General features: G+C 46.9%; 12 protein-coding genes across 12 annotated transcripts; 5 read left to right on the forward strand and 7 right to left on the reverse strand.

Annotated features, from left to right (window-relative positions):
* Positions 1 to 306: 306 nt before the first annotated feature.
* Positions 307 to 1,812, forward strand: N7533_007779 (uncharacterized protein; the record flags this gene model as incomplete). The annotated part of the gene is made up of 3 exons (XM_057104429.1): positions 307 to 485; positions 542 to 775; positions 837 to 1,812. The coding sequence occupies 3 exons, from the start codon at positions 307 to 309 to the stop codon at positions 1,810 to 1,812; spliced, it is 1,389 nt and encodes a 462-aa protein (XP_056959386.1).
* Positions 1,813 to 2,222: 410 nt separating this feature from the next.
* N7533_007780 (uncharacterized protein) lies at positions 2,223 to 2,451 on the reverse strand (the record flags this gene model as incomplete). The annotated part of the gene is given in 2 exon segments (XM_057104430.1): positions 2,223 to 2,420; positions 2,431 to 2,451. The coding sequence occupies 2 exon segments, from the start codon at positions 2,449 to 2,451 to the stop codon at positions 2,223 to 2,225; spliced, it is 219 nt and encodes a 72-aa protein (XP_056959387.1).
* Positions 2,452 to 2,495: 44 nt separating this feature from the next.
* N7533_007781 (kinase-like protein) lies at positions 2,496 to 3,376 on the reverse strand (the record flags this gene model as incomplete). Its single annotated transcript, XM_057104431.1, has 2 exons — positions 2,496 to 3,008; positions 3,122 to 3,376. The coding sequence occupies 2 exons, from the start codon at positions 3,374 to 3,376 to the stop codon at positions 2,496 to 2,498; spliced, it is 768 nt and encodes a 255-aa protein (XP_056959388.1).
* A 629-nt stretch (positions 3,377 to 4,005) lies between these two features.
* N7533_007782 (uncharacterized protein) lies at positions 4,006 to 5,923 on the reverse strand (the record flags this gene model as incomplete). The annotated part of the gene is made up of 6 exons (XM_057104432.1): positions 4,006 to 4,211; positions 4,272 to 4,562; positions 4,632 to 5,259; positions 5,319 to 5,455; positions 5,514 to 5,645; positions 5,710 to 5,923. The coding sequence occupies 6 exons, from the start codon at positions 5,921 to 5,923 to the stop codon at positions 4,006 to 4,008; spliced, it is 1,608 nt and encodes a 535-aa protein (XP_056959389.1).
* A 590-nt stretch (positions 5,924 to 6,513) lies between these two features.
* N7533_007783 (beta-glucosidase) lies at positions 6,514 to 9,300 on the reverse strand (the record flags this gene model as incomplete). Its single annotated transcript, XM_057104433.1, has 4 exons — positions 6,514 to 7,641; positions 7,704 to 8,550; positions 8,613 to 9,070; positions 9,136 to 9,300. The coding sequence occupies 4 exons, from the start codon at positions 9,298 to 9,300 to the stop codon at positions 6,514 to 6,516; spliced, it is 2,598 nt and encodes an 865-aa protein (XP_056959390.1).
* Positions 9,301 to 10,084: 784 nt separating this feature from the next.
* Positions 10,085 to 10,894, forward strand: N7533_007784 (uncharacterized protein; the record flags this gene model as incomplete). The annotated part of the gene is made up of 1 exon (XM_057104434.1): positions 10,085 to 10,894. One exon carries the CDS (start codon positions 10,085 to 10,087, stop codon positions 10,892 to 10,894), a length of 810 nt encoding a protein of 269 aa, XP_056959391.1.
* Positions 10,895 to 10,996: 102 nt separating this feature from the next.
* On the forward strand, positions 10,997 to 12,288 carry N7533_007785 (uncharacterized protein; the record flags this gene model as incomplete). Its single annotated transcript, XM_057104435.1, has 2 exons — positions 10,997 to 11,209; positions 11,278 to 12,288. 2 exons carry the CDS (start codon positions 10,997 to 10,999, stop codon positions 12,286 to 12,288), a joined length of 1,224 nt encoding a protein of 407 aa, XP_056959392.1.
* A 262-nt stretch (positions 12,289 to 12,550) lies between these two features.
* On the forward strand, positions 12,551 to 14,385 carry N7533_007786 (glycoside hydrolase family 43 protein; the record flags this gene model as incomplete). Its single annotated transcript, XM_057104436.1, has 4 exons — positions 12,551 to 12,859; positions 12,925 to 13,029; positions 13,087 to 14,037; positions 14,092 to 14,385. 4 exons carry the CDS (start codon positions 12,551 to 12,553, stop codon positions 14,383 to 14,385), a joined length of 1,659 nt encoding a protein of 552 aa, XP_056959393.1.
* Positions 14,386 to 15,936: 1,551 nt separating this feature from the next.
* N7533_007787 (putative carboxylesterase) lies at positions 15,937 to 17,605 on the reverse strand (the record flags this gene model as incomplete). The annotated part of the gene is made up of 2 exons (XM_057104437.1): positions 15,937 to 16,194; positions 16,244 to 17,605. 2 exons carry the CDS (start codon positions 17,603 to 17,605, stop codon positions 15,937 to 15,939), a joined length of 1,620 nt encoding a protein of 539 aa, XP_056959394.1.
* Positions 17,606 to 18,146: 541 nt separating this feature from the next.
* N7533_007788 (NACHT nucleoside triphosphatase) lies at positions 18,147 to 22,033 on the reverse strand (the record flags this gene model as incomplete). The annotated part of the gene is made up of 3 exons (XM_057104438.1): positions 18,147 to 19,797; positions 20,756 to 21,839; positions 21,952 to 22,033. 3 exons carry the CDS (start codon positions 22,031 to 22,033, stop codon positions 18,147 to 18,149), a joined length of 2,817 nt encoding a protein of 938 aa, XP_056959395.1.
* A 2,304-nt stretch (positions 22,034 to 24,337) lies between these two features.
* N7533_007789 (DUF3176 domain-containing protein) lies at positions 24,338 to 25,855 on the forward strand (the record flags this gene model as incomplete). The annotated part of the gene is made up of 1 exon (XM_057104439.1): positions 24,338 to 25,855. The coding sequence occupies one exon, from the start codon at positions 24,338 to 24,340 to the stop codon at positions 25,853 to 25,855; it is 1,518 nt and encodes a 505-aa protein (XP_056959396.1).
* A 172-nt stretch (positions 25,856 to 26,027) lies between these two features.
* N7533_007790 (uncharacterized protein) lies at positions 26,028 to 26,213 on the reverse strand (the record flags this gene model as incomplete). The annotated part of the gene is made up of 1 exon (XM_057104440.1): positions 26,028 to 26,213. The coding sequence occupies one exon, from the start codon at positions 26,211 to 26,213 to the stop codon at positions 26,028 to 26,030; it is 186 nt and encodes a 61-aa protein (XP_056959397.1).
* Between the last annotated feature and the right edge of the window lie 238 nt (positions 26,214 to 26,451).

Raw genomic sequence — 26,451 nt, forward strand, 5'->3', positions numbered from 1 at the left:
GTATGTACAACTGGACAGAGGGGCTTCTCTAGATACTGTAATGAATCGATATATGTATGATGGTAAATACATTACAGAACTTGAATGATTGAAGGAATTGTTCAGGATTCAAGACATCCGTTCCTTCATTTTCCATGCTTTCTTTTTCTCCCATTTCCACTTTACTTATATCTGTGTGCTGTCCCCTTTTTCATGCCCAACCTGCTTCTTCCGAACCCCCATAAAACTCAATTGAACTCTTCCGGTACCCTCTTGGGTCTGAATCTCTTTCCACAGAACTTCCAAGAAACATTTTCTTTCTAAAAAATGGCTACAGAACGTTACCGACTGACAGATGTGCTGGCGGTGGCTAAAGTCCACCCGTTCTACAATCCAGATGCGGTTTATCCTGCTGATGCAGAAGCGATCCAGGGCCTCCAAGAGCTGACTGACCAAAATACCAATACCACTCTCCAGCAACAGCCATTTCTTAACAAGAAAATACTGTAAGATGATACTAGTATACCAAGTAGTCGATGCTGAAGATGCTAAATTACTCTAGGTATAAGGTTATTGAGCGACTTGTTCATGATACGGACCCACTAAACACATATCGGCGAAGTTCTTATATGAGCATCACTGGCGGTGGCTCGGGAGGAATTCCTATGATGTTTGCCGTGGATGTACATGAAAATCGACGGCAAAGAGCTCAAATGGGAGATTTTCTCAAAATTTGTGGCGTGGTTGGGCCCGGGGATTGGGTGCTATCCATCCATTTGGCGGGAGGTTTCTACAGGTATCTAAATATAGACCGTATACATACAGTGAAAGTTTAACTAATATCAAGAAATCACTAGGTCCCTCGATCTTACAACGGAGATCATGGAAAATGCTGGAGCTACTGTTTTGAGTGCCGGGAGCTACATGCCGCCTACAGAAGTTGCTAAATACCTTGCCGAATTCCATGTCAATGTCTTAACTGGCGAAGGTGCTCAAGTTGTTCAAATTATTTACCATATCTCGATGCTCCCTGGGAATTATCGCAATCGTATCAATCTGGAGAAGATCATTTATACTTCGGAACCCCTTACTAGCCCCCAGCGAGTGTTCATCCAGTCCATTCTGGGCGATGTCAAGATCTTCTCCATCCTGGGTAGTTCAGAAGCGGGCCCCTGGGCAATCAACAGCCCTGATCTCACGGGAGAGCACGGCCTTACTGGTAGCAGCACTGATTTTGTCTTTGACACGCGCAGCATGCTGATCGAGATCATTTCACCCTCCAACGTGGATGATGCAGCTCAGTCTGATCAGACTCTGGCTCCACAAACTAAGCCGGGCCTAGTTGTGCAGACATCTCTTCAACGGCTACGTAACCCATTGGTTCGTTATAACACCGGTGATATTGGCTCTGTTCATCCCCTTCCAGATACTGCCTCTGCTATCGTCCCCGAAGCTGACCGGAAGCATCTCCGTGTGCTGCGCATGAATGGGCGCGATCATCGCTTCAGTTTCAAGTGGTATGGCTGCTATTTTGAGTTTGATAAGATCGAAAGTTTCATGCAAGCAAATGAATTTGGCATCCTGCAGTGGCAGATAATTCTGGACAAACTGGCGACCACGCCGCAAGCAACTTTGGAAGTTCGCTTGCTCAGGCGTCCGCAGGCTGGCGTTATCTCTGATGAAGATGTCATAGATCGAGTCAGGGCTTTTTTTATTGTGTTTCCTGAGAATGAACACCTCGTGCGGATTGTGTTTGTGGATGATCTCGAAGGGTTTGAGCGGAGCGTTACTGCCAGAAAGATTATTAAGTTTGTTGATCGCTGGAATCATTGAATGGGCAGGTTGCCTGATAAGCCTTTTTTCATATAGTGGTGGCCTCATTCTTATATTTTCCCTCCCAGGTGCACTTGTACTGTATGTGCATATGCCCATCACAGAGGATGTGGACAAGGCAGCAGCAGAATATAGTGGGTTCAGAAGATGGGCGATGGCGGCTCACGCAAAGTGATGACATTCACACGCCCAATGGGCGTAATCATTTACTCTTTGCCAATTCTGTCTATTTTGAAAAATACAGTAAACTGATAAATGCCTCCATACACTCGAAATTATGTAAACTCAGACAGGACCAACGGAAATTCACTTAGACGTAGCAAAGTATCCAGACCATGCAACCCCTGCTATTGTCGACTATTAAGAATCTTCTCGTACTCAGGCAGAGCCCATTTCACCATCCATTCAGACTAGAGAACCTGCTGAGCAGAAGGACAATTTCCTGGCCTGAAGGAGAGCATCGAGCGCAACATTGAGAAAAGAGCATCTCTCTCACTTGATTCAAGAGCTGGCATACCCTCTACTATCCGCGGTCGCTGCACGCCTGTTTCAAAGCGATCCTCCCAAGATTGATTTTGAGATTGGGATCGGCCAATCGGCTCTCCATACTGGGTGAACTTGTCTCGATGTGCCTCTCATTTTTCTCACCATTCAGCTGGCAACAGGCCGAGTGCATCAATCTCCTAGTAAATCATATCGTCTTCCTTCGTAAGAGACCCTTTGAATAGCGATTCATGGGCAATAATATCCCAGATAGTGCAGGCAAGTGTCAGATATCGAATGAAAAAAATAAGAGGCTTGGTTGGCTCAAATCGAGCTTCCGGGGGCCAGATGAGAAGAGGCGTATGGAACTCGAATTTATCTTCTTGGGGAGGAGAGAGTGTTTCACCAAAGTCTGAAAAGAGGACCGTGGCTTCTGGAAGTGTAACATTTTCACTTGCTTCCCCAAGCCAAATAGGTAAGATACCATGTTGTGGGACCCCTGGCGGGAGCTTTTGGCTATCTAATGGATTGACTGGCTCGAGTACCCGCTTTCCATACAATTCATGTAACTTTTCAGCGGACAACTGATCGAATTCATGGGGCAGTTGAAGGTGGTTTCTTCCACGGTGAAGGTCTACATGAACAAATCCTTGTGAATGAATGTTTTGAACCGCAATCATGAGCTGCGTTGCTATCACTCGGGCTACCTCAAGCTGGAAAAGGATGATCCATGATCAATTCTTTGCACCAGAGAGGCTCATTCTTGCAAGGTTAGTCACCAAGCAGACATGGCTGCCACTGGGGCTTTGAATATTGAATATATCACAGATTGAAGGAAACATGGTTCTTCCCCTGTCTGATAACTGAGAGATTTCGATAATTTCGACAATCTGTCAATCTCGAGGGGGTTCCAATCTGCCGTACAGACTTTGACTGCGATGTATTTGTTCGATCTGTCGTCTCGGGCTAGCAAGATCGTTGAGTATGTCCCATGGCCAAGCTTATGAACTACACGGTAGCGATTATGGAAATGATCCCCGATTGTTACCGGGTGATAGCCCCCGGTCCGGTAATATTCCATTCTTTCCACATCTTAAATGGACTCGTACAAGACACGAGTTGTGTCCATGGTCGAAACCATCGATTTGAGTGAAGTGGAAGAGAATGCACGGGAGGTTTGTTGGTGCAGATATGGAGGTCTTGCCTTCTTATGAATGACAACACAATGAGAGAATAACGCGGGTGCGCGCAAGGGCCTGCTAGCCTTACCTGTCCGCTCAACATGTACAGAAAAGACCCTTGTTGTGAAGGCCGAAAGGGGACGCGCTAATGTTGACATCTGGCGTGAACTTTCTTCAGAGATCCCAGATTACGTTGGCCCCGCAAGTCGAAGAGTTGTCGGAGGTGTGCTACTGGGAGAGACTAGATATGGAGGAAGATGGTTATTGGATGAAGAGAGAGAGAGAAGCTATCTGGAAGATGCAGGCGCCCTGGATGCCTTAGGCCTGCGGGTGCCTAGCTACCCACTCTCAACAAGAGTTTTTGTGAATTGAGGCAGTATCGCATTGGCAAGTAAGCAAACACACGATTAGAATGGATTAATTATGCCGAAGTGGTAGTGATGAATTACAATAACAGTGTGATTAACAATTGGACAGAAGTAGGGCTTCGGCTAGTTATTGATACGATGACGATTGAACAGCTAGGCCACTAAGATGAAACATCTTTCAAGTTAGAGCTCAAGCTAGAGGCAACCATCGCTTGCTTGAACTTTCTTGTTGAAGTCACTCTAGCGAAAATCTCATCCAGTTCGGCAAAAGTACGGTCCTTGAGCTCGGGAACCTCAAACCAAGCCCAAGCCAGACTCACAAAAGACAAAGCCATCCATACAAATGCAGCCTTGCCTCCGAGATTTGCTAGTAGAATTGAATCAGCATGCGGGTTACCAAAAAACAATTGATTGAATCAAAACTTACCCTGATCAGTGTTAATAAGGTAAGGGGCAACGAAGTTCATCGCCCAGCTGACCAACGCATTGGTTCCAATTGCCAGACTTTGCGTTTTGGCTCGAACATTTACCGAGCTCACCTCTGCACTAATGGTCCAGCTTACAGCTCCAACTGTAGGAGCATAAAATAATTGGGCAAAGTTCATCACATAACCAATATAATAAAGTGCGGCCATGCTAGTGAAGCATCCGGCAACACCAACAGACATCAAACAGAGACCATTGAGTAAAATTCCGGTCAGAAGGAGCGGGCGACGACCTGTAAATAAGACGTGAGCTCCGGAGCACATTGAAGCAGTGGGGGGGGAAAGGAAAAGCGTTGACCTACCTATATAATTCATGATGAACCATGAGACGATGTTTCCAAGCATAGCCACACCGAAGCCTCCCAGCGCGAGTTGGAAAGTAAGAGCGGTCGGTAGACCGGAAATCCCCAGGAAGTACAAGGCCTGCGAATAAAAAGCGATACCAGTGAACTGCTGGACCGCAAACATTCCACAAGAAATGCGAGTCCTACGCCAATTAGTGCCCCGGAAGCAGTCCCAGTACGAAGTATTCTTTTGAATATCTGCAATCGCATTTTCAGCAGCAATGGAAGCTTGGATTTCCTCCAGAATTGAGGTTGTGTCAGCTGTCTTCAGATGCAGTCTCTGCAGACTCTTCTTTGCCTGCTCAGTCTGACCTTTGCGGAGGAGATACCAAGGGCTTTCGGGCATGAACATTGCCAGCACTCCAATAAAACAAGGAAACGCCCATTGTGCGGCAAATATCACCTTATAAGATGAAGGTAGCATTATAGCAAATCGAGTGTTGCCAATACCGATAGCCATGAGCTGACCGGTATTGATAAAGAGGTTGACAGCAGCGGTTAAAGAAGGACGCAGGGCAGTTGGTGCGATCTCGGAGGCATATGTGGAACCTAGGGTCAGAAAAAAACCTAGCGAAAGACCGTTGATCTAGATGTATGGGGAGTTAGAAGCCCGTGACAAGGGGCTAGAATGAGGCGAGCACTCACGATCTTGCCAGCAAGAAGCATACCGGGCTCTTTGGCAGCATACTCAAGGCCGACACCAAGCAAAGAAATGGCCGAGCCTATTCCGAATCCTAGTCGTCGCCCGTGTCGATCTGACACCCAGCCACAGATGATACTGCCTTGAATGAAGTCAGTTTGGAACAATTATGAATTCTCCAAGACTTGGTAGTATCTCACCAATCAACATTCCAAGCGAAGTCATCGCAGTCCACAACGCATTCCATGTGGCTGAGATCAAGAGTTCGCCCTCATATTCGTACCCAAATACCATTTTGAATGCCGGCAATGCCACACTTATAGAGTTGACGCCTAAACACAGCAAAGGTATAGTCAGTATTCAGCTCCCTGGATCAATAGACCGGTCAAATCTCACCGATATCAAAGCCCCATAGCATCGAGCTTATGCAAGCAGCCATGCTGTAGAAAATGACTTTGGGGTTCTTCTTTGCTGAAGCCCAAGCACCTTCCTCTTCCACCCTTTCGTGCGTTTGAGAGATTGTCTCAACCATCTCTGCTCTGCCATTCCCATTTTTCTCATCCTCGAGGGGAATCGAATGGACGGATGGGCTGCGATGCAGAGAAGCCATTGCAAGATAACCACAGCAGGATCAAAGCAAACTTCGATACGGAAAACCAGGCCTGAGACAAGCGAAGTCAATTTCGAACCTCCAAAGGCGAGGAATGCCGATCCGACGCTCATGCATATATAATCAAAATGTCTCCCCACATTATCGGACGCGACGGGGTTGGAAAACTGGGGAAAAGCGGAAAAGCCGAAGCATGGGGTTCTCCTGTGACAGATTTCGGGTGAACACCACGGAAGTGGAGGGTGAAAGGTGGAGGAGGCGGAGTGGACGGCGGACGGTGGACGGTCCGGGTGTAGGTGGAGTGATGTGGTCTGATTTCTCGGGACTTTCAGTAAAGAGAAAATCAATCAATGACAAATTTGTCCAAGAGGTTTTGCCTAATCTCAAGTTCATTTTATCCATTGACCATGGGTTTTGGGATTCAGCAATGGATTCAAAGTTTGTTTGTAGGGGTTTTGGAAGCTGATATAAACAGCTTGAGACATGATTTTGAAAATAAATGTAGTAGATTCGTAAACTCCAAGGTTGTAATGCCAAATGCTTCAACTACAATGCGAACCCTAACGTCGAAATACAAAGAGATATTCTATTTATAGGTTGATGTATTCATACATTGCTTTCAAAGGCCATTCCAAGTTCCCACATCCTCTATTTGCAGATGTGCTGCACAGCCCCCCCGTAGCAATAGTGTAACTGCCATTGAGAGACCGCCAGCATTGAGCCACGGTATCCCAATAGCCGCTAATGTCCCGCTGAGACACCGAGAGGCCGACCCGTCTAGTTTCGTTTGGCTCAAGCCATGCCTTAGTGAATGCAATCAACTCAGACTGAGGTCTCCAGACCATGGAATGGAGCGGAGGTTGGCTGTAAACCCGAATCACCTCATACCCAGCCCTTTCGCTTGTATTTTGAACGTCGACGGCGATGTTAACCGTCTTGCTGGAGTTTTTGAGGGGCATGTCACCGTTCATAGAGTCATACGAAAGGACTTCTAGGTTTTTATACTCAAAGCTAGAATATGATAAGCCATATCCGAAGGGCCAACGGACAGAAGACGAGGCGTTGGGAGATCTGTAGCCCATTTGCAAACCCTCGCGGTATCGAATGACCGGCCCATTACCATGGTCTTGAGCCGGGAAGTTTCCAAATGACGGAACACAGGTCTCATCCAGCCGTAGGGGCCATGTGGTAGCCAATTTTCCGCTAGGATTTGTCTTTCCGGTGATAATGTTGACGATGGCTTGTGCTCCTTCTTGTCCAGGGAAATGTGCTGCCACAACCCCATCAACGTCATCAATAAAGTCAGAAACATCGATGGGATTTCCGCAGTGCATGACAAGGACTGTTTTCTTGGATACACTAGCAACTGCTTTGATCATGCGGACTTGGCTCTCAGGCAGTTTCAGGGTCTGGAGGTCGAACCCTTCAGATTCGTGTTCGTGTGTGCGACCCCCGAAAATAATGCTGACATCCGAGCGAGCAGCGACGTTGACTGCCTCGGCGATGGCGACGCGATCGTTGTGTTCTTCCATGAAACACAATTTCGCCGAATGTGGAGAGATCTCCCCGTCGGGCGAAGGAATATCACGAGAATGAGTTCTTAATTTGACTTTGTAAGGTTTGTGGGCCTCCATGTAGAACTCGATGGCATTTTCCAATTTCTTCGGTTCAAACAGAAAATCTTCGACTGTCATGACAGGAGCAGGCCGTGAAAGTATCTGTAAACATGATTTAGATAAGTGCATTTTTGAGTGTAATAGTGTGATTTCGGCAAGCTTACCTCGATTCCATCTACACACAATGTGAACTCTCCAGTGGCTTGCACAGCCAACGTGTGATTCCCACTTTGGTTTGCGGTGATGGTTGTCTCCATGATAAAATGGAATCCGGTTTGAGTCAAACCTGGCTTCAATCTTCCAAGCATCACCACGACAGGCTGCTCAGAATTCTCAGAATAGACGGGCGAGTCAGAACCATCCAAGAAATAGTCCACAGTCACACCTGGGAGCCCCTCTCGAGACTTCATCATGTTGACGGGCATCAGGGGCACAACATAATGAGCGTTGACACCATGCGCAAAGGAAACCTGCTTAGGATCGTTACACGCGTCTTGGAAACAGTTCAACGGAGTATAGACGTATTGAGGCTTGGCGCATGCGCTCCCTCCACCGGTAATAGATGGATTGGCAGCAGCAGCTCCAATAAGAGCTACCTTCAGATTGCCACTCATGTCAAGTGGGAGAATATTGTTGTCATTCTTGAGTAGCACGATTCCCTCTGACGCAGCTCTCAATGCCATCGCGCTGGTTGAATCGCAAATCAAAGTTTGTTCCTCCTTGTCGCTATGACTGGGATTGGTCCGATCAATCATTGTCAGAACGTTCGCCACCGCGCAATCCAGGGCTTCTTCGGAGATATCTTTGCGTTTTATGGCGTCCATTAGCTTCGAGCCACGGAAAACAGATGGCCCGGGCATCTCCAGGTCAAGGCCAGCGTCGAGTGCCTCAGCCGTACTCTTCGTTCCATACCAATCAGACATCATACAGCCATCGTAATTCCAATCATCACGAAGTAATGACTTTATCAGAGGAGTCTGACTACAGAAATGGCCATCGAGAGCATTATAGCTGGAGGAAGGATCGGTCAGCTCAATTGCATTCCAGGGTCAGAAATGGCAAACAGCACTCACGCTGTCATTATTGCGACTGGGTTTGCCCGACGCAGCAAGTGCTGAAATGTGCGCAGGTAGATTTCCCGCATGGTCCTACTGTCCCCCGACTCATCAACATTGTACCGTCTGCGAACCGTCTCGCTTTCGTTGGCGACGAAATGCTTCACGCATGCACCCACACCCTGAGACTGGATTCCATTGACGATGGCAGCAGCCAATTCGCCGGTGACTAGAGGATCTTCGCTAAATGCTTCGAAATTGCGACCGGCTCGTGGATCCCGATGAAGATTGATGTTGGGGCCAAGCACCACTTGGACCGATTTCGATTTGGCTTGTATGGCAACTTCTTTGCCGAATTCTCTCATGAGACTGGTGTTCCATGTTGAGGCAAGGCAGGTCGAGCTTGGAAAACAAGCTGTACCGGTGTCTTCAAGGTGTGATTGGGAACCGCGAACACCGTTGATCGAGTCACTGACCTACATATACATGATGTTAGCTGACCGTGCATTGTCACAATTGGGTGTCGTGCTCGAATGCTAACCTTTAATGGGGGTATGGATAGTCGGTCTATCCCAGCAGTACTTGTGAAACTAACACCAGAAAGCAGAGAAACCTTTTCCTCTAGAGAAAGATGAGATAGCTGGTCCCGATAATGAGACCCCGGATTTGAGCCATTGGCAGACGCGAAAGCTTGAATATCCGGCATATCCAAAAGGCCCCTGCTAGTAGAATCGACAAATCAATATCTCGAAGAAGAGAAAGATAGCCAAAAATTGAGAATGACTCGTAACCTTGTTTGTAATTATTGTAAAGTAGATCTACTTCGACCCTCGGGACTTCCACCCGAACACGTGCCGTCCACTCCACCTCCACTTTCACCTCCACTTCCTTCCACTTTCCTCCACCTTCCTCCACATCTTCCCCAAGTCCACAACAACGTCCACTACTCCATCGCTATCCCTGCTCAGTCCCGACAATTCATACTCCACTTGAGGTTTTTGGATGTTCTGATCCAATGGAGAAGAATCTGACCCCAAACACGCACAGATGCACGCAGTGTCCAAAGTCCTATTCCCGTCGCGAGAATCTGGTGAGACATCAGCGATCGACGCGTAAGATCCACTCTCGGCCAATGGAGGTGGTTGTACTCCCATTCTGGTGCTGACATCCTCACTGGTGTGATATGACAGACGATAGGAATACCAAACCATATTCTTGTCCACAATGTCCCAGCAGGTTTATGAGAAGGTGAGGGTTGACTCCCGGCACATCTTTGGGTTGAAAAGGATCTGACATCTTGGACCTCTAGCGATCTTTTGTCCAGACATAGAAAGGTCCACGAAAACGAAGCAAATATATCTCACTCTAGTACAGAAAGAGTCATTTTTGACTCAGATCAAAGCGAGAATGCCTCAGGGGCCTATTCCTGTCCACAAGCCTCACACGATGATATCACCAGACACAGAGATCAAAGGACGGAAACACCCACCATGATGAATACTTTATCAAATTTGAGAGGGAATTCCGATCAAACAGTCTCAACTCCCGTGGATTCGCCACGTAGTCAATCCGGTCTGCTACTTGCGTCTTCCGGCCAGGTCCAATTACTAGACTGGGATTTGCAGTGGCCATTCTATGGCGAAGGCCTGCCAGATGTCAATTTAGGGTGGACATTGGACTTCCTATCCAACGACGCATCTACACATAGCCCGTTGGACTTCATGCATGAACATGAGGAATTGAACGCTTCAATCCAGCTGGATGACTCAACTCTTAACCAAGGTGGAAGCGAGGATCCACGTGTCATTGGGCTGGCTGGTGCACGAGAGAAAGAAGCTCGAGAATGGCAAGCTCGAACACAGCCTCGGGAAATTTCGGGATCAGCTGCGTACGTTGACGCTGATGAACGAAAAAATGCGTTCGTCACAAATCCACCATCTTTGAACCCGAATATTTCTCTTTCAAGTGAAACTCATATGTCGATGATGGATACCGTTACCGCACCTCTCATCGACAACTTCTGCAGTGACAAGGGGAAGTGCGCTCAATCGTTTCCCCCATTACCCATCATCTCATACTTTCTCCAGCTCTTTTTTGTGCATGTCCAGCCTCGATTCCCGGTACTACATATCCCTACATTCAACCCGAATAACTCTTCGCCAAACCTCTTGCTAGCTATGGCAATTGTGGGATCCAGTTACTCGGAATCAAATCAAAACAAATTCGCCCTGACATATCTTGCAAGAACAAGAACTTCAATCAAGTTGATGCAGGAGAGGGATCAGAGCTATGTGCGATGAAATACTTTCTACGTGTGCGAGTCATTGAAGCTGATATTCTTTCTTCTACAGCTGTGTTCGCCCGAAAACCTATTAGCGTTCTTGCTAGTCTCTTTTTCGGCGATGTGGGTAGGTCAAAAGGCAGCATATGAGCGTGCTGAATGTGACCGTGGTGAGCTGGCTGTCTATTGCCGACGGGGTCAGCTATTGGATTGCCGAATGAAACCCAACGCCTCGCCTCAGATCCCGTCGAGATCAAATTTGAACCGATTCGAAGAAGCATGGTCAAAGTGGATCATTGTTGAACAAAAGAAACGCCTAGGGCTCTGCATATATGTAAGTCTTCTTAGTGCCTGACCGAAAGACCAACATGGGAACCACTGTCTCATGAGATTTATCTTTAGTTGCTGGACTGTCAAATGGCAGCAGTATTCCAGCGTCAGCCATACATCAGCAAGGCAGAGACGGTCAATGCCTCACTGCCTTGTTCAGAAATATTTTGGAATGCACCAACAGCATGGGCATGGAAAGCCCTACTTGGACCGGCCGAGATTCCACCAAGCACGTATTTCCTTACAACATTGACGACCATCCTTTTACACAATGAAATCCCGGGGGTCCTTCCATTCCCAGCATTGGATGATTTTTGCAAGACTCTCTACGCCTATGTCCTGCATACGCACGTCTTCGAGTGGCGACAAACAATCTGCATGCTCAATCCAACAGGACTGATTACGTCTCCTATCTCCCTGGCACCCGAGAACATTGGTATCTCGCTACAAGAGCGACGGAAATGGCTTGAAGGCTGCCTCAGAAATTGGGCCTCCGCCTACGGAGATTGCAACCAAGAAGACTTTACCAATCGAAATTCGAAGAGCTCATCGGGAATTCTCCTCTATCACCTCGCGAGTCTGGCACTCCATCTGAATTTTTCAGACCTCCATATTGTTGCCGGTAGATCTGGCTCAGATGCGGATATCGGACTGGCTATGCAGTCATTGCGCAATTGGCTGCAAGGAGAGAGAGTCCAGAAGATATTTGCGTGCAACAGTCAAATGTTAGATGCAGCGCACGAAGCAATTTTTGCTGGTGATGCACAGAGGAGTGGGTACGAATTAGCGGTCTCTTTGTTCATTGGCGGTCTCACTAGCTGGGCCATATCTCAATTTGGAAGTGGCGATCTGATGCCTGTCGATTTGAACACGTCAAACATTTCACAAGCCCCCCGAACGGAAATTGGCAGTGATGACAATCGAAATCAACCGAGTGCCGAAGACTCGCCACAAGCTGTGAACTCGCTTTTTGACCAAGTTGCAGGTGCCCGGGACGGGCTACGTGCCGTTAAGTGTGTACGACTGGCAGTGTCCTTTGGGGAGATTCTCGACCGACTTCTCAATAAGCCAATGGATCAGTGAAACCATGTTTGGTTCGGTAAACTCCTACATGGTAAATCCACGCCGTGACAAGCCGAGGCCGTCCACCTCCACTCCACCTCCACTCCACATGAAAACTCACTCCACTTCTTCCCATTTCCCCACCAATCCTGGATTCAAATAGAACACGGATGGAAATCAGAAAGTCGCAGCGCCGGGAGGAAAACACGATCCTGCCCTTTCTAACGTGGTACAAAGGGAGCGTCGCGCAGGTATTACGGTATACATAAACTTCGGTCTCACGATGTCTTCCAGCGGAGCCTTCAACAACCCCATCATTCCCGGATTCAACCCGGATCCTTCAATCTGTCGGGTGAATGACGATTACTTCCTAGTAACTTCAACGTTTGAGTACTATCCTGGAATTCCGGTCTACCACAGCAAAGATCTTCTGAAATGGGATCTTATCGGTCATGTCATCACCAGGCATTCGCAAATTAATATGCGAACGACCGAACCATCAGGTGGACTCTGGGCGCCGTCAATTCGTTATCACGAAGGAAAATTCTATGTTTCTCTAGGATGCACTCATCGCTTCCGCCCAAAAGAATGGGTTAGTTCTTCTCGAGGTTCTGGTCTTGTGCAAGAGAAAAGGATTGACAAGTTAACGCTGGGCAGGATATTGTCATCCCTCGTGGTTTCTATGTGACCACCACAAATATCTGGGACTCGTCTTCTTGGTCCGATCCAACCTTCTTCGACGTCCCTGGAATTGACCAAGATGTAAGTAGCCAGTCTCCACAGTATAAAGGAACTTGACAATTCTAACTCGTGGCAAAGCTTTTCTTCGATGACGATGGTAAGGTGTATTTTTCTGCGGTCAACATGATCACCGACCCGAGAGTGAAAAAGCACGGTCTTGGATTAGCCACATTCACCGCGGAAATTGATCTCGCCACTGGACGGTGCCTGGGGCCAGCCAAGTGGAATAGATTGTCCAACTTCGGCCTTGGCATTGCCGAGGGTCCTCACATCTTCAAAAAGGATGGCTACTACTACCTGAGTACGGCCGAGGGCGGCACCGATGAAGGTCACCAGCAATGGATTTTCCGCAGTACCACGGGACCGTTTGGACCGTGGGAGGAAGGTCCCCAGGGGACTGTCAATCCCGTGATTTTCAACGGTAATGATCCTTCAATCCGAAACACGGGACATTTGGATTTCATCGAAACTCCAGACAGCAAGTGGTTTGCCGTGTTCTTGGGAGTTCGGCCTCAAGGTGAACAGACCGAACTGATCTCACAACTTGGTCGCGAAACCTTCATGAGTCCCGTTGAATGGATTGATGGCTGGCCAATTGTCAACGGTCGCCAACCCATCAGTCTCCAAATGCAGGCAGAGGGTATGCAACTTCTCGCGCAGCCAGAGGTCTGGAGGGACGAGTTTCAAGATTCAACACTCCAGCTTGGCTGGTATCACCTCCGAACGCCCTTGAAGAAGGATTATTCTTTGACGGAACGACCGGGGTCATTAAGTTTGTATGGGAATGCGTATCGTATCGACGATCCTGAATGTCCGTCTATGCTACTACAGAAGCAGACTGGATTCTCTGGTGACTGGAGTGTCAAGTTTAATTTCGCACCCACAGAGGCTGGCCATGAAGCTGGAACAGCTATCTGGTGGTCTCAATATGCCCACGCTTCGATCGGACTCCGAAAACCATTTGACGAGGACAAGTGCGGACTGGAGATGGTATCACGTTGTTACGATGAGATTGAAGATCAGTTTAAGGTATGTCGTATCAATCACAGAGCTACAATGCCAGTGGCCTAACTAGATGAACAGGAACTTACACATCAATTACCACTGGAATGTGGGGATATTGAACTTGTCATCCGTGCCTCTCCTACCCGATACGAGCTCTTCTTCTCAGTGCAGCAGGGCGAATCCACTCCTTCAGAGCCCGTCAAATTGGGTGAAATATCCAGCAAGGCATTGACGCACCGTCGGTCTGGGAAGGAATCCCCTAATACCGGGTCGCATTTCGCAATTTATGCTCAGGGTGCTTACGGGAAACCATGCTTTGAGCCCGCACACTTTGAGTTTGCGGAGTGGAAGTCTGTCCCTGGGAGAGAATAAGCCGGTGGTATATTAAGCGTTTCTCAACTTGCAAATATGTCACAACAACTATCATAGAGTTATAGATGTAAATAGATAGCTCATTATTCTCAAAAGAAAACTTTAACTTAAATAAACCTGCGCTCGGAAATTGGCTCCAGTTAGTTACTAGTAGCTAACTTGCAAGACTGGCAGGGTAGCTATTTACGGTGGCACCCCGATTCGGCATGTTTCATCTTCTTTGTTCAAAACGCTTTCTTTTTCTTTCTCGTCAACCTGATTATTTTCCGATGGTCTTAGTCTATTGTCTTAGATCTCTCAAAGACAACAAAAAAGAGGTTGATTCCTTTCAGTTACCAAAGGAATCGCTCAATTTCGAGTTGAAATGACCAGCTGTAGATACCTGAGGCATCCCATGAACGTCTTTCTATAAGAGCCACTTCAGGCTCAAGTTCCATTAGCCTGTAATATAATTACCAACCACCTTTTCATTGCTTATTTACAAACACCCAAGTCTATCCGTACTGATTAACTGCCACCATGGTGCCTGTGAAAGTTTCCATGGGATTTTCTGCGGCTCATCTTAACGCCACAGTAACTTTGAGTGCATGGACAGACTTATATTTCACTAGCCAAAATCCTCTTCCCTCGCGTGCAGAAATTTCCGAAAGAATGATCCAGTGGGCCAATGCCTATGGAGTTTATGCCCAAGCACTAGAAGCGAAACCACAGCATTGTTCGATAGAGGTTCTGGTATCCAGATGCAAGAGATTAAAAGGGTTATGGAGAACTCAGTGAATCAGTTGGCGGATCAAGACGTGGATCTCACCGACGTCATTGGTCCAGTCCTTCTTCAAGTTGAGAAAATTGACTTGAGTGACATCTTTGAGCCAGCAAAACTGGTTAGTTACTAACTATCTATTACTAGTGTATGCTCACAAATTTGAAGACCGCACGCCCGGGAAGGGGTTGAAAGACTGCATTATCCCGTCAGTGTATCTACATAGTATAGCAATTGAAATATATCACACCTCATACTCTCAATGTTAACTGAAGCCAATCGTAAGAGCTCCTTAAGCCCTGGAGCTAGCACTGAAAGTGGGACGAACAGAAATGAAATTGTAACAAAGATTAACACGACGGTAGTAAGTTCCAGCTAGCCTTTCAAGGCAACTGATAAACTAGATCTCTCCCCTGACTAAATCTATGTCTGTAGAACTACTTCCGAAGATCCAATCTCGATATTTTTGTCACGGAATCACCCTCAATTGCTCACATCCTTGCAAGCTTAATAATCTTATGTAGAAAGTGAAATTTGGTTTCGGGTACGATAGAGTGTAATTAGAATATGTCGAAGAAGGTGAAGTCATTTTTAATTCGGGCGAATCCAAGTCTTCAAGAAAAATAAGCAGTGAGCAAGTCTCGATCTTGGTACTAGGACTCTTTGTTCCCAAGGTTGACCGTGTGAAATGCACAAAATGGTAACAAGATCGCATTTATTGCATCATCATAACATTTTCCATTCGTATATCGTGCATGTTTTTCTAAGCTGTGTTCCATTGATTTCCACGATCAAACTGGAATGTTCTTTCCCAACTTCCTCCAAAAGTCACATCTCTTCTTCAATTGGTCTGTGTGAATATTCTCAAATCCATCATCGACTACAACGAATTCCTCTCCAGTTTTCTGCAAACTTGGTACACCCGGTTCCGAAGAATTTGTCAACTTATGCGCATTCGGGTCCCCAGTTTGGAAGAAACTGGCAAAGGCACCCGCATAACCCTTGTAGACAACAGGATTGGTCGTCTGAACAGCATTTATTCGATTCCACTGTATCATTATTAGCCACATATCCATTTTTCCGGAAATCTCAACTCACATAAATTGTATCACTCCCGTGAGTAGCCGGCGAAATCGTATATTCCCCGAGATACCCTTTCTCCTCCGCGCCAGAACCAACCCAGTAAGCGGGACAAGCAAGCACAACATCACGATAAACCAATCCAGCCCGCACAAACGTGCTATTGTAGTCATCTATTGTCTCCGTACTGCCAACTGCCGGATAATAAACATCCTCAACAAGCCGAATCTGGCTCTCGGAGAATCGAGGCAAGAAGCCCGTCAACCAATACCGGAATCCCTCCGCGGAGGAGTTAAACCCATTGACGCTTTCAACCGACTTCAGTCCCGTCGGAACAAAGTTTTCTCCTTCGTGGCTGTTGTACATCCCCCAGACGAATTCTGTCTCCAATTTTTTTCCCCCACTAACAGCCTCACTCAGGCTATCCTTCAAAAACTCCCCGTCAATAACGGGAGCCCACGTATAAGAAGTCGTTGTCCAAGTACTCCGCGCATCGATAACAAGACTTGCATCCCGAATCACCTGTGCATCAACGCTTTTCAAGCAATCTACCACACCGTCATTCCCCACCTCAGCACAGCCAGTCAAGTTAGCAAAAGCATCAAACACACTCTCCGCCTCAACATCATCAAACTTATACGTCTTCGGCCAGAACGGCGAACTGGCCAAAGCCTTGCTGAATAACTTCGGCTGTTTACCACGCCCATTGGCAAGGACCTGCGCAACAACCGAGCCCGCTCCCGCGGATTGGCCCCAGATGGTAACATTTTTTGCATCACCGCCAAAAAGATGAATGTGCTTTTGCACCCATTTGAGGACATATTGTTGATCTAGTAGTCCAGCATTCAAATCCGAGGTTTTTGACTTCTTAATTGCTCTTCCGGGTAGAAACCCAAACGCATTGACGCGGTAGTTCGGATATATGACCACGTAATCGTTCAAAGTACTCGCGTTCAAAACCGGGTATGAAGATGGGGGCATAGTGAATGATGCGCTCCCTTGGATGAATGCGCCGCCGTAGAACACAACTAGAACCGGCCGTTTTGTCTTTGCGTTTGACGTATCCCAGGGTCGGGAAAATAAACCCAGGTACAAACAGTCTTCTGAGCCGTTGACCGTCCGTTGGGGACACATGTCGAAGTCCTGGTCGGTATTGTAGATCCCATCTGTGATGGTTGCTGGGGGTTGTGGTGAGCGGAAACGGTTTTCGCCTGTTGGTGGTGAGGCGTAGGGAATTTTCCGGAAATAGCTGAGGTTGTAGGTGTTATCATATTTACCCTGGAAGCTTCCGTAGTCAAGGTGGATGAGGGGGTTTTCGTATGCAGCAGCAGCACTGGTTGTGAATGCCAGCGCTCCACCGAATAGAGATAGAATCCTCATCCTAGGTAAGGCGTATTATTTTTTCAGTATGTATCTAGTTGAATCGTTTGACTCGATGTGAATTGCAGGGGTGGATCTTTCACGAGGTAGGGTATTTCAAGTTCAAATAACTTGTTCCTTGGGTAGTAAAGGCCGAAGGCCCTCCTCGGCAAGACCCTGGAGTAATTCATCAGGCATTGTGATGCATAGTTCCGTGGGAAGATTTCTGTAAAATAGGCCTCGAGCTCCCTCATTGGTGCAGTTATTATCGACAGACCCGGGGAAATGCGGGGAAGTCAAGGGACTTCGGGGTCCATCAGCCCGAGTGCAGTATGCCTGGTAGCGCATAATTATAGTTCTAAAAGGCTTCCAAACACAGTCATTTAATACTGCCCTTGTTATAGACTTTGGGAGATCAGATTTAAGCCCTGACTACTTACCTCAAGTTACGCAATCAAGAATTGAAAGGATTAAAAAGACCCGGGATTTCAAAACAGTTTGATATTTATTAGATGATTCGAAAATACATCAGGATCTGCAAGACATGCAGAAAACCCAGTTTTCAAGGGGGAACAATGGGATTCTGCTCCGCGAATTGAATAATCATGATGCGATGCGATGGGCAATTGATTGCTATATTTGTTCCGGAAATTGCGGCCACGGATCGAGCATCAGATCGGTATTCAGGGGGCAACCAAAGTATATTGGTCCCTTTGTATGTGATCCAAACACCATCCTCACTTAGATTATATCCGCACGGTCCAGAAGAGTAGGCTGAGATACGGTGACTCGTCGTATTTAAGTCAGCACAACTGATATCCAATAAACCCCATGATGTGTGTAGATGATTGGGGGTCTTATCATCAAAGCTGAGGAAAGAGTGAGTTCGTGGGGTGGGCTGATGACACATATAAATCATCTTTCCAGTTGTCAAATCCCAAACTCTAGTTGTGCTATCCGAACCTTCAACATGACACCACGCAAGCAGATTTTGCTCTGTTGACCAGGCAATTTTATCGCTCGCGTCGTATCCTTCAACATGTTCTGCGTCGCGAAGAGTAATTCTGCACTGGGAAGTCTCTAGATCCCAGACCCTAATCGTTTCGTTGTCTAATTTGGATGCGAGCTGGCTTCCATCCGGTGACCAGTCCACCAGAATAACATCATCACGCTGCCAATCCTGGAGCATATGAATAGAAGTTCCTATGTTCAAATCCCGGATATGAACTGTGCCATCGGTTGATCCGAACACGAGTTTCTTTCCATCTGGTGACCAGGCATGTGATATAACACGAGGAGGCTCATTTCCTCCCATAGCCAATTTACATTTCCCGGTGTCCATATCCCAGACCCTAAGACTCTTGTCATATGATGCCAATGAAAGTTGACTTCCATCTGGTGACCATGTGATTGAGTAGGGCTCGATATCATTTTCTTCAAAATTGAAGATCCATTCCCCAGTAGTTGAATCCCAAATTTTGATTGTCTTATTTTCGGATGCCAAAGCAAGCATTTTGCCACCCGGGGACCAAGCCATTGATCTAATCAAATCGGTAGGCGTGGGAATGATTGAGAGATCGTGGCTAGTGTCTGGATCCCAGATTTTGATTGTAACATCTTCAGATGAGGATGCAAGTCGTGTTCCATCTTGCGACCAGGCCACCGAGGTAGCTGCTAGGGAATGACCACCTATGATTGAAAAAAAGGGATCTTGATGCCACATATCCCAAATTACAATGGTCCCATGAGCAGTCGCCGATGCAAGCCTTCTTCCATCTTTCGACCAAGAAATGGAATAAACATCGCTTGCATATCCTTCGAGACCGAAAAGGAATTCCGAATGATCGGTGGAAAATTTCCAAGCTTCAATCGTACGCCCGAGAGCTATTGCAAATGTGTTCCCATCTGGTGACCAGGCAATCGCAGTTATGGGCGGACCAGTTATCGATATGGGAATTTCATCGTCGCAAAGACAGAAAATACACTGACCCTTTATCGCGTCCCAAATTCTAACAGTGTAATCATTGGATGCTGATGCGAGTCGTTCAGTTTTTGCTGGTGACCAAGCAACCAATTTAACTGCTTTGGTGTGTCCTTCTAGCGTAAAAATACAGCTACCTGTAGCAATATCCCAGATCTTGATCGTCAAATCGTCCGACGCTGACGCAAGCTTTCTTCCATCTTTTGACCATCTGACTGAATTTATTCCTAGACTGTGTCCAGTAATTGTGGAGAGACATCGCCCTGTATTCGAATCCCAGATCTTGATCGTCCTATCTTCGGAGCCTGATGCGAGTCGTCCACTTTTATCTGGCGACCAAATAACCTCACAAATTTCATCAGTATGTCCAGTCAAAGTGGAGAGACACTCTCCTGTATCAGAATCCCAAATTTTGATCATCCCGCCATGTGACGCGGATGCGAGTCGCCCACTTTCGTCTAGTGACCAAGCAACTGATATGACACCTGAGGTGTGCCCCTCGAGAGTGTGGATGCATGGGGTCCATTCTTCGTGCACGAATGAAGTGCGCATTACCCAATCTGGCGCCTCTCCTTGGTAGCAAATCCGTGTCAAGCTTTTAACGGGACTGAAGATAATACAAGAGCTGTAAACTTGGAGAGGACTATTTTCGATTGCTACCCGATGATATTGAGCAAATCTCGAGGCGTCGTGGGCTTGATTCAATATACTTCGAGGCGCTTTCCTCATCTAGATATAGACTCGAGCGTTAGAAAGAACGCACAGTATATAAAGTGTTCACAGGAGTAGTATTCAAGATCATTACCAGTAGTAAGCTCTCTAGTCTTAACATACTCGCTATGCCAGAAGATATACTCCCCAATATTCCAAGAGCTTCAAGCCAATGGAGATATTTTTCATGTAAAAATTGATCCACTATACCGATCACCTCATCGAGGCTGTTGCACTTACTATCCCGAAGATGGTTAACCCAATAAACGCATGCGTATCGCACGGTCATGAGTGGGCTCGGATCAGGTTCAAGCTCTCTCACTTCTTCGACGGACAATCCAGGAGAATTGACGCCGAATATGTTGCGCTTCAGATTTTTGGAAATTAAATGTAGGGATCGCACAAATATTGCATGATGTTCAACTTCTAAACCCCGGGGAAACACATCGCTTGACAACTTCAAAAAGTCTTGCACGGACTGATGAACGAAGCGAACAACATCTTCTCGTGTCGTCAAGAATGATCCACATCGCGCAATGATCTCCGAAACATCTTCGGAATCATACTCATTATCTTCTTCCTCAAGAAAGCCTTTGAGCTCATGCAGTGTTGGCGGTCTGTACAGCGTCGAAACGATCGACAACACTCGCAAACAAATCTCTGCATCCACCGAATCTGAGTACCGGATATGGTCCATCATCCGATCATACAGATCATTGAGCCCAGGAGGGAATGCTTCGAGTCTCTTGAGTGTTATCAATCGCGATATCTTGGCGAGCTCCGAACAGACTAACGCCACCCAAAGAAAGGTCCCTTGCGAATTCAGCGAGAGATAATCGCTGACGGTGCTCTGAATTTCTTGGGTGTATTTCTTCATCTTCGACAGTTTCTCAACTTTATGCCGAATGAAAATTTCGACCGCTTCGGAGACAGATGTCTCGTTCAACTCCAACGATATCGGAGATGTTTGGTCCGTCGTCTCCAGTTGCTCTTCAATTTCAAGCCAGTTTCGACTAGAGATAATCCATTTCACTTGTGAAGGAGAAGAGGAATCCCGGGTGATCAAGGCAAGAAGTAAAGTGAGATCTGTCATGCATTCGTCCAGCGCATCGACTATGAAGTAGGTGGTTTTCAATGTCGGGTCTTTCAGAATTCGAGTGAAAATTTCCGAGACGGCATAGAATGCATTCTTGTCCTCGAAAAGAGCCTTTCCAGTCTTGTCGTATCGACTCCGCACATGTGAAATCAGGGAGGGTTGCTTCTCAACAAGCAGATAGATCAGGCCACGGAGAACGGCAGTGGCGCTGTTAATTCGCGCATCGGAGGCCTGGCAGAAAAAGAAAGAGATATTTGAGCCCTCGTCAACGGAATTTGTCAACTCCTCGATAATACCACATAGCAGCATCGTTTTTCCTTTTCCCGGATCACCTCTAATCCAGAGGAGACGGTTGTTTTGGGTATTTTGCCATTGCTTAAACCCTTCATTGCTGAGGATCCAGCGGAAAGAATCTTTCAAAAGCCCGCCCTTAGCCTGCTCAATACGGTTTCTGTCATCTCGCGGATCTGTCGTCCGCAGGTCTCTTAGGCATGCTTCATCTGCAGGTTGCTCTGTTTACCCCGCTCAGTAGCTGTCAGCTATACATTCCTATGCACTGGCGCAGAATCTAAGACTCACGGAGCTGTATAGTGAGATTGCCGTGGTTCTCACTCAATTGGACCCCAGTATTTTGGTTTCCAAATGAAACGGCAGATGTCATGGTGGCCGTTTGCCAGACTCGGATGGGTTATGGATCGTGAAGCTTGTCTAAGCGCCCATTGGCAATTCACTAGTATACCCCGCCATCAGATGACTAAAATGGCCCCCAAATATGTCAGAACAGATAATAGCATATTACAGGCGTTTTCTTAGCGTGCACTTTTTCAATTTTTAGCCTAGTTGTGTATTTTGTCGTATCACACCCAACTCGCGATAAAACATGGCAGCCAGAACTGGGGGTCCTCGGCTAGGCGACGCAAGCTTTGAGATGTATCAGCAGATCAGCAAGGAAAAAGCCGAAGGAAAATCGGAAAAATAAGCTGAGATATCAAATAGAGCAACTACGGAGATCTCCAGGAATATAATGTCGGAGGGTGCTACTAGAAGGAAGCAGAGACACGAGAGAGATGGTAATCGATAGATGGAGAGAGAAGAGACGAAGCTATCTAAAGATGGAAGGGTTGCCTCGGATGCCTGATTCCAGTGCGCTAGGCACCAGCCGTCAACAGATAATCAAGTGATGCATCGAGATCACCATTGAGCTGATCGTTTTGGTGGAAGGGGCATGGCGATTAAGAGGTTTCTGCTGGGGTTGTGATTTCTGAAAGGGCCATATTCAGAATACTCTAAAGCTTAATATGGCGCTAAATGCCGAGATATCTATTATAATGACTGGATTCCCCCACCAAACAAGATTCATCGCTAAAACGTGTAGTTGACTTTCAGCCTGGTGGAAGCCAGCAGCAGCTCAGCCGCACAGGAACATAACTCTGCTTAACCGGACTACAGGCACAACCACGAAAAACCTGGCCAACTAATTATCGGATAATGTTCATTAGAGAGGTCGCAATAGATTGCGGGTTATCAAAATGGTACTCTGTATCATCTTGGAGGCTTTGACAGAGGCCACGTTTGAAATTCTTAACCGAAAAAGCAATTTGAGGCCACAGGTGAGTCAAGGTGCCTCCAAGTACTCCGTATTGTGGCTCGCCATGTCTGCGCTGGAATTTTGGCAGCGGGGCTTGTGAACGATTGGTCTGTGTATGCTGGCCAAGCCAGTTCTAAAAATGTGACGGTCCTCCGATGTCTGCAGGGCCCCGGTGTGCGCATCCTAGCCATCTCCTATCGCCGGGGCGATGACTATCTTGTTGAGCCACTCCTCCTGGAACGGCTGCTTGATCATATGTACATATTCCGTCGTGGGCTGAACACGAGCGCCGAGCCGTATCCCTAGAGAGGGCCTCGATTGCGTCTCGATGGTAGTGTCCCGTGGAAATGAGTACACATCCTGCACCAAATTCTTCAATCTGGCTTCTTCTGGTCATGTCTATCGCGGTTTTGGAACATTATAGAGCGCTCCAAATCACCACTGACTTGTCGCAGAGCCCCTAGTTTCTGAATCGACATTCTCCCATCCGTCACGCTTCTACGAAGACTGAGTGCCTCGAGCCGGCAGAGACATCGAGGTTGGAGGAATAAATCAATTCCCCTTCCATGTGGGGCATTCCTATTATAGGCGCCACTGCTTGCATGAGAGTGCTCATAAATAGACTCACTAAGCAGTCGGGTGACTGGAGGTGACAAGGGTGTGTACATACGCTATACTCCGTAGAGGCAGTGGGCATGTGGGTGAGAACCGGCTGAGAATGCGGTATATAACTGCAGGCCGGCGCGATCACCTTATTAGGGTAGGCCGCCCGGCAAGGCTATGATAATCGATCATTAGTTGTAAGTCTGATTGGCTGCCTCTGAAGAGTGTTTGCCTCGCCCCCACCCCCATCTGTGCATGGTGCTGATCCTTATACCAGTTCGTATTACTGTTATGCAGGGCAACACCTGAACAACGAACACCTGAATAACACCAGTGAATATTCAGCCTCCTCGACCCCCATGCTGGATAAATTCTCCTTTTCTTTCACCCAATCTCCTTAAACTTCCTCTATTAATCTTAACCCAAACCAGTCCCATGGGCAACTCTTGAACCAGATAAGCTTTTTCATCGATGACTTCTCAGTATACTAGCCTCAGGAGAGGCATCAGAAAGAGAGATTGGAGCTGGAGATCCCTTTGCCTAGATACATGGTTTCCTGAAATAGCTGCGACACTATTCAGCATTGCGTGCTTTATTTCAATATGTGCCATTCTCTATGCCTATGATCAAGAGAGCCGACCGGAGCTTTCTTATGGCCTCTCCTTGAACGCTATCATTTCTGCGTTAGCCACAGGCTGCAAATCATCTTTGATTTTTGTGATAGGAGAGGCTATGGGTCAACTCAAATGGGTTTGGTTCTACGCAAAACCCAAAATGCTTCTCGACATGCAGACACTTGATAGTGCTGGTCGAGGACCTCTTGGTTCGATGGCGAGCTTGTTTCAAAAAACGAGACGATCACTCGCTTCTGTTGGAGCAGCAGTCCTTATACTTCTGCTTGCTTTTGATCCGTTTATTCAGCAGATCATTAGCTATCCCACTCGGTTGACTGCTATACACGGTGGTACAGATGTTGCAACAACAAAGATGCTGGACTACTTCGCCATGGGAGTAAACTATGACTTAGTCTATTCCTCGGGGCTTTGGTCCGACAATGACATAGTACTGAGCTCCAGTTGTTCATCAGGAAATTGTAACTGGCAGAAGTTCCAATCCAGTGGAATGTGTAGCCAGTGCTCTGATGTTACGAAATCTATGGACCTCGAATGCAATCTTACTGCGAATGAAACGTCGGCTGGCAACTTCACCCAAGGTTCACGATATATCAACGTGACGTGTCTCCTTACCCCCCCACAAGGAAAGTCAACCCAATTCCACGTACACTCTTCTTATGTGGCATTGTCGCCTCCAGTCTGGACTTACGAAACGGGAGGACTCTCTTGGCATGTCTTTTCGGCGTATGACTCTTACGGGCTGGATCTTGATCAGACCAAGAATCAGCCATTTAATGGGTTAGGTGATCCACTGATGGTCATCGCGTATGCCGAGATAGGGTATAATGAGGACTATATTTACTCGGATTTCATTAGTGGGATCAAAGTTGACAAGGCGACGGTGTGTAGCCTTGAGCTTTGTCTTCTCGAATATGATGTCTCTGTCAAAAATGGCACCCCAGATGTGGTTACCTCAGTCCTCGACTACGGCCAATTATTGTGGAGAAACAATCCTAGAAATTCCAGTTTCGATACGCTCTGTTGGAAGCCGACATCTGGCCCACCGGATATAACATTCGAGAATCCTCTCAGTGATTACACATACGTCCAGCTAAGTCCAGTTGAGTTTGCCTTTTGTGGTATTTCCTATGAAACAAAACTATCTCCGAATTTATTTGTGGGATCTATGTTCCAGCACCATACTCGGGGGCATACTCAAGAGTCTGGCAATGATACGACTGGGCTTGACTACTCGCCAGATGGTGATCCTAACGCTCTTCGTATTAGCTCTGTAGGTCTTGATAGCATCATGTCCAACGTTGCTAAACATATGAACAAGGAAGCATTGCGCCTCAATGGCTCGGATGTGCATGGCGACACATTCGTCACCGAAGTGTTCGTGGAGGTGCAGTGGCTATGGCTGATCCTTCCGACCATACTGGTGCTCTCAGGGACTATTTTCATTGCGATTGTCATTATTCAAAACAAAAAGAATGGCACTAGTCTATGGAAGTCGTCTGTACTGGCTTTTTTCTATCACGGCTTACATGAGGTTGACAAGGATGATTCCATGACCGCCAGTGTTATGGAGAAAAAGGCTGAAGGATTGGTTGTTCAGCTTCAGGAATCGGAGGACCATGGAGGCCTGATACTGAAAGAGAAGAAGGATTTGATGTAATAGTAGATTGGACCCTTTTAATGTCCGGCAAACGAAGTAAGATATGGACTGTGACTTGCTCGCTTCAAAATTCAGTAAAACAACATGAAGCGTTCTGTTGATCTATTAACAACTCGGCCAATAATTACTTATTTAACGTCTACGCCGGTTAAACCGCTTCTTAGCCCGATGCCTAATAAAAAGATAGTATTTGACTGAGGTTGATATGGCTCAGGCTATTCAGGATACCCTTGCTTTCTTCTTCTTCTTCTTCTTCTTCTTCTTCTTCTTCTTCTTCTTCTTCTTCTTCTTCTTCTTCTTCTTCTTCTTCTTCTTCTTCTTCTTCTTCTTCTAAATCCTCTTCCACCCATCCACACATATCACGAATATGATTAACTCGCTATATTTCCATCGCCCCCCCCCCCCCATCCTCATCATATTTCATAGACCCATAAGATCAAAGCGTACAAAATTCGGAATTTGCATGTTTTGGCACATCATCAACCCCTACCTCACATCACACTGGCAGCTATCATCGTCCTGTAGAGATTGAAGCCCCGCTATTCTGTCATAGATCCAAACTCCGATATCCAGTGACACGTACTTTCCAGACTCAG

Source organism: Penicillium manginii, assembly GCF_028828005.1.
Source record: "Penicillium manginii strain IBT 31320 chromosome Unknown utg000005l:1.0-5665137.0:1.0-5668048.0, whole genome shotgun sequence".
In the NCBI taxonomy this organism is placed as follows: Eukaryota; Fungi; Ascomycota; class Eurotiomycetes; order Eurotiales; family Aspergillaceae; genus Penicillium; species Penicillium manginii.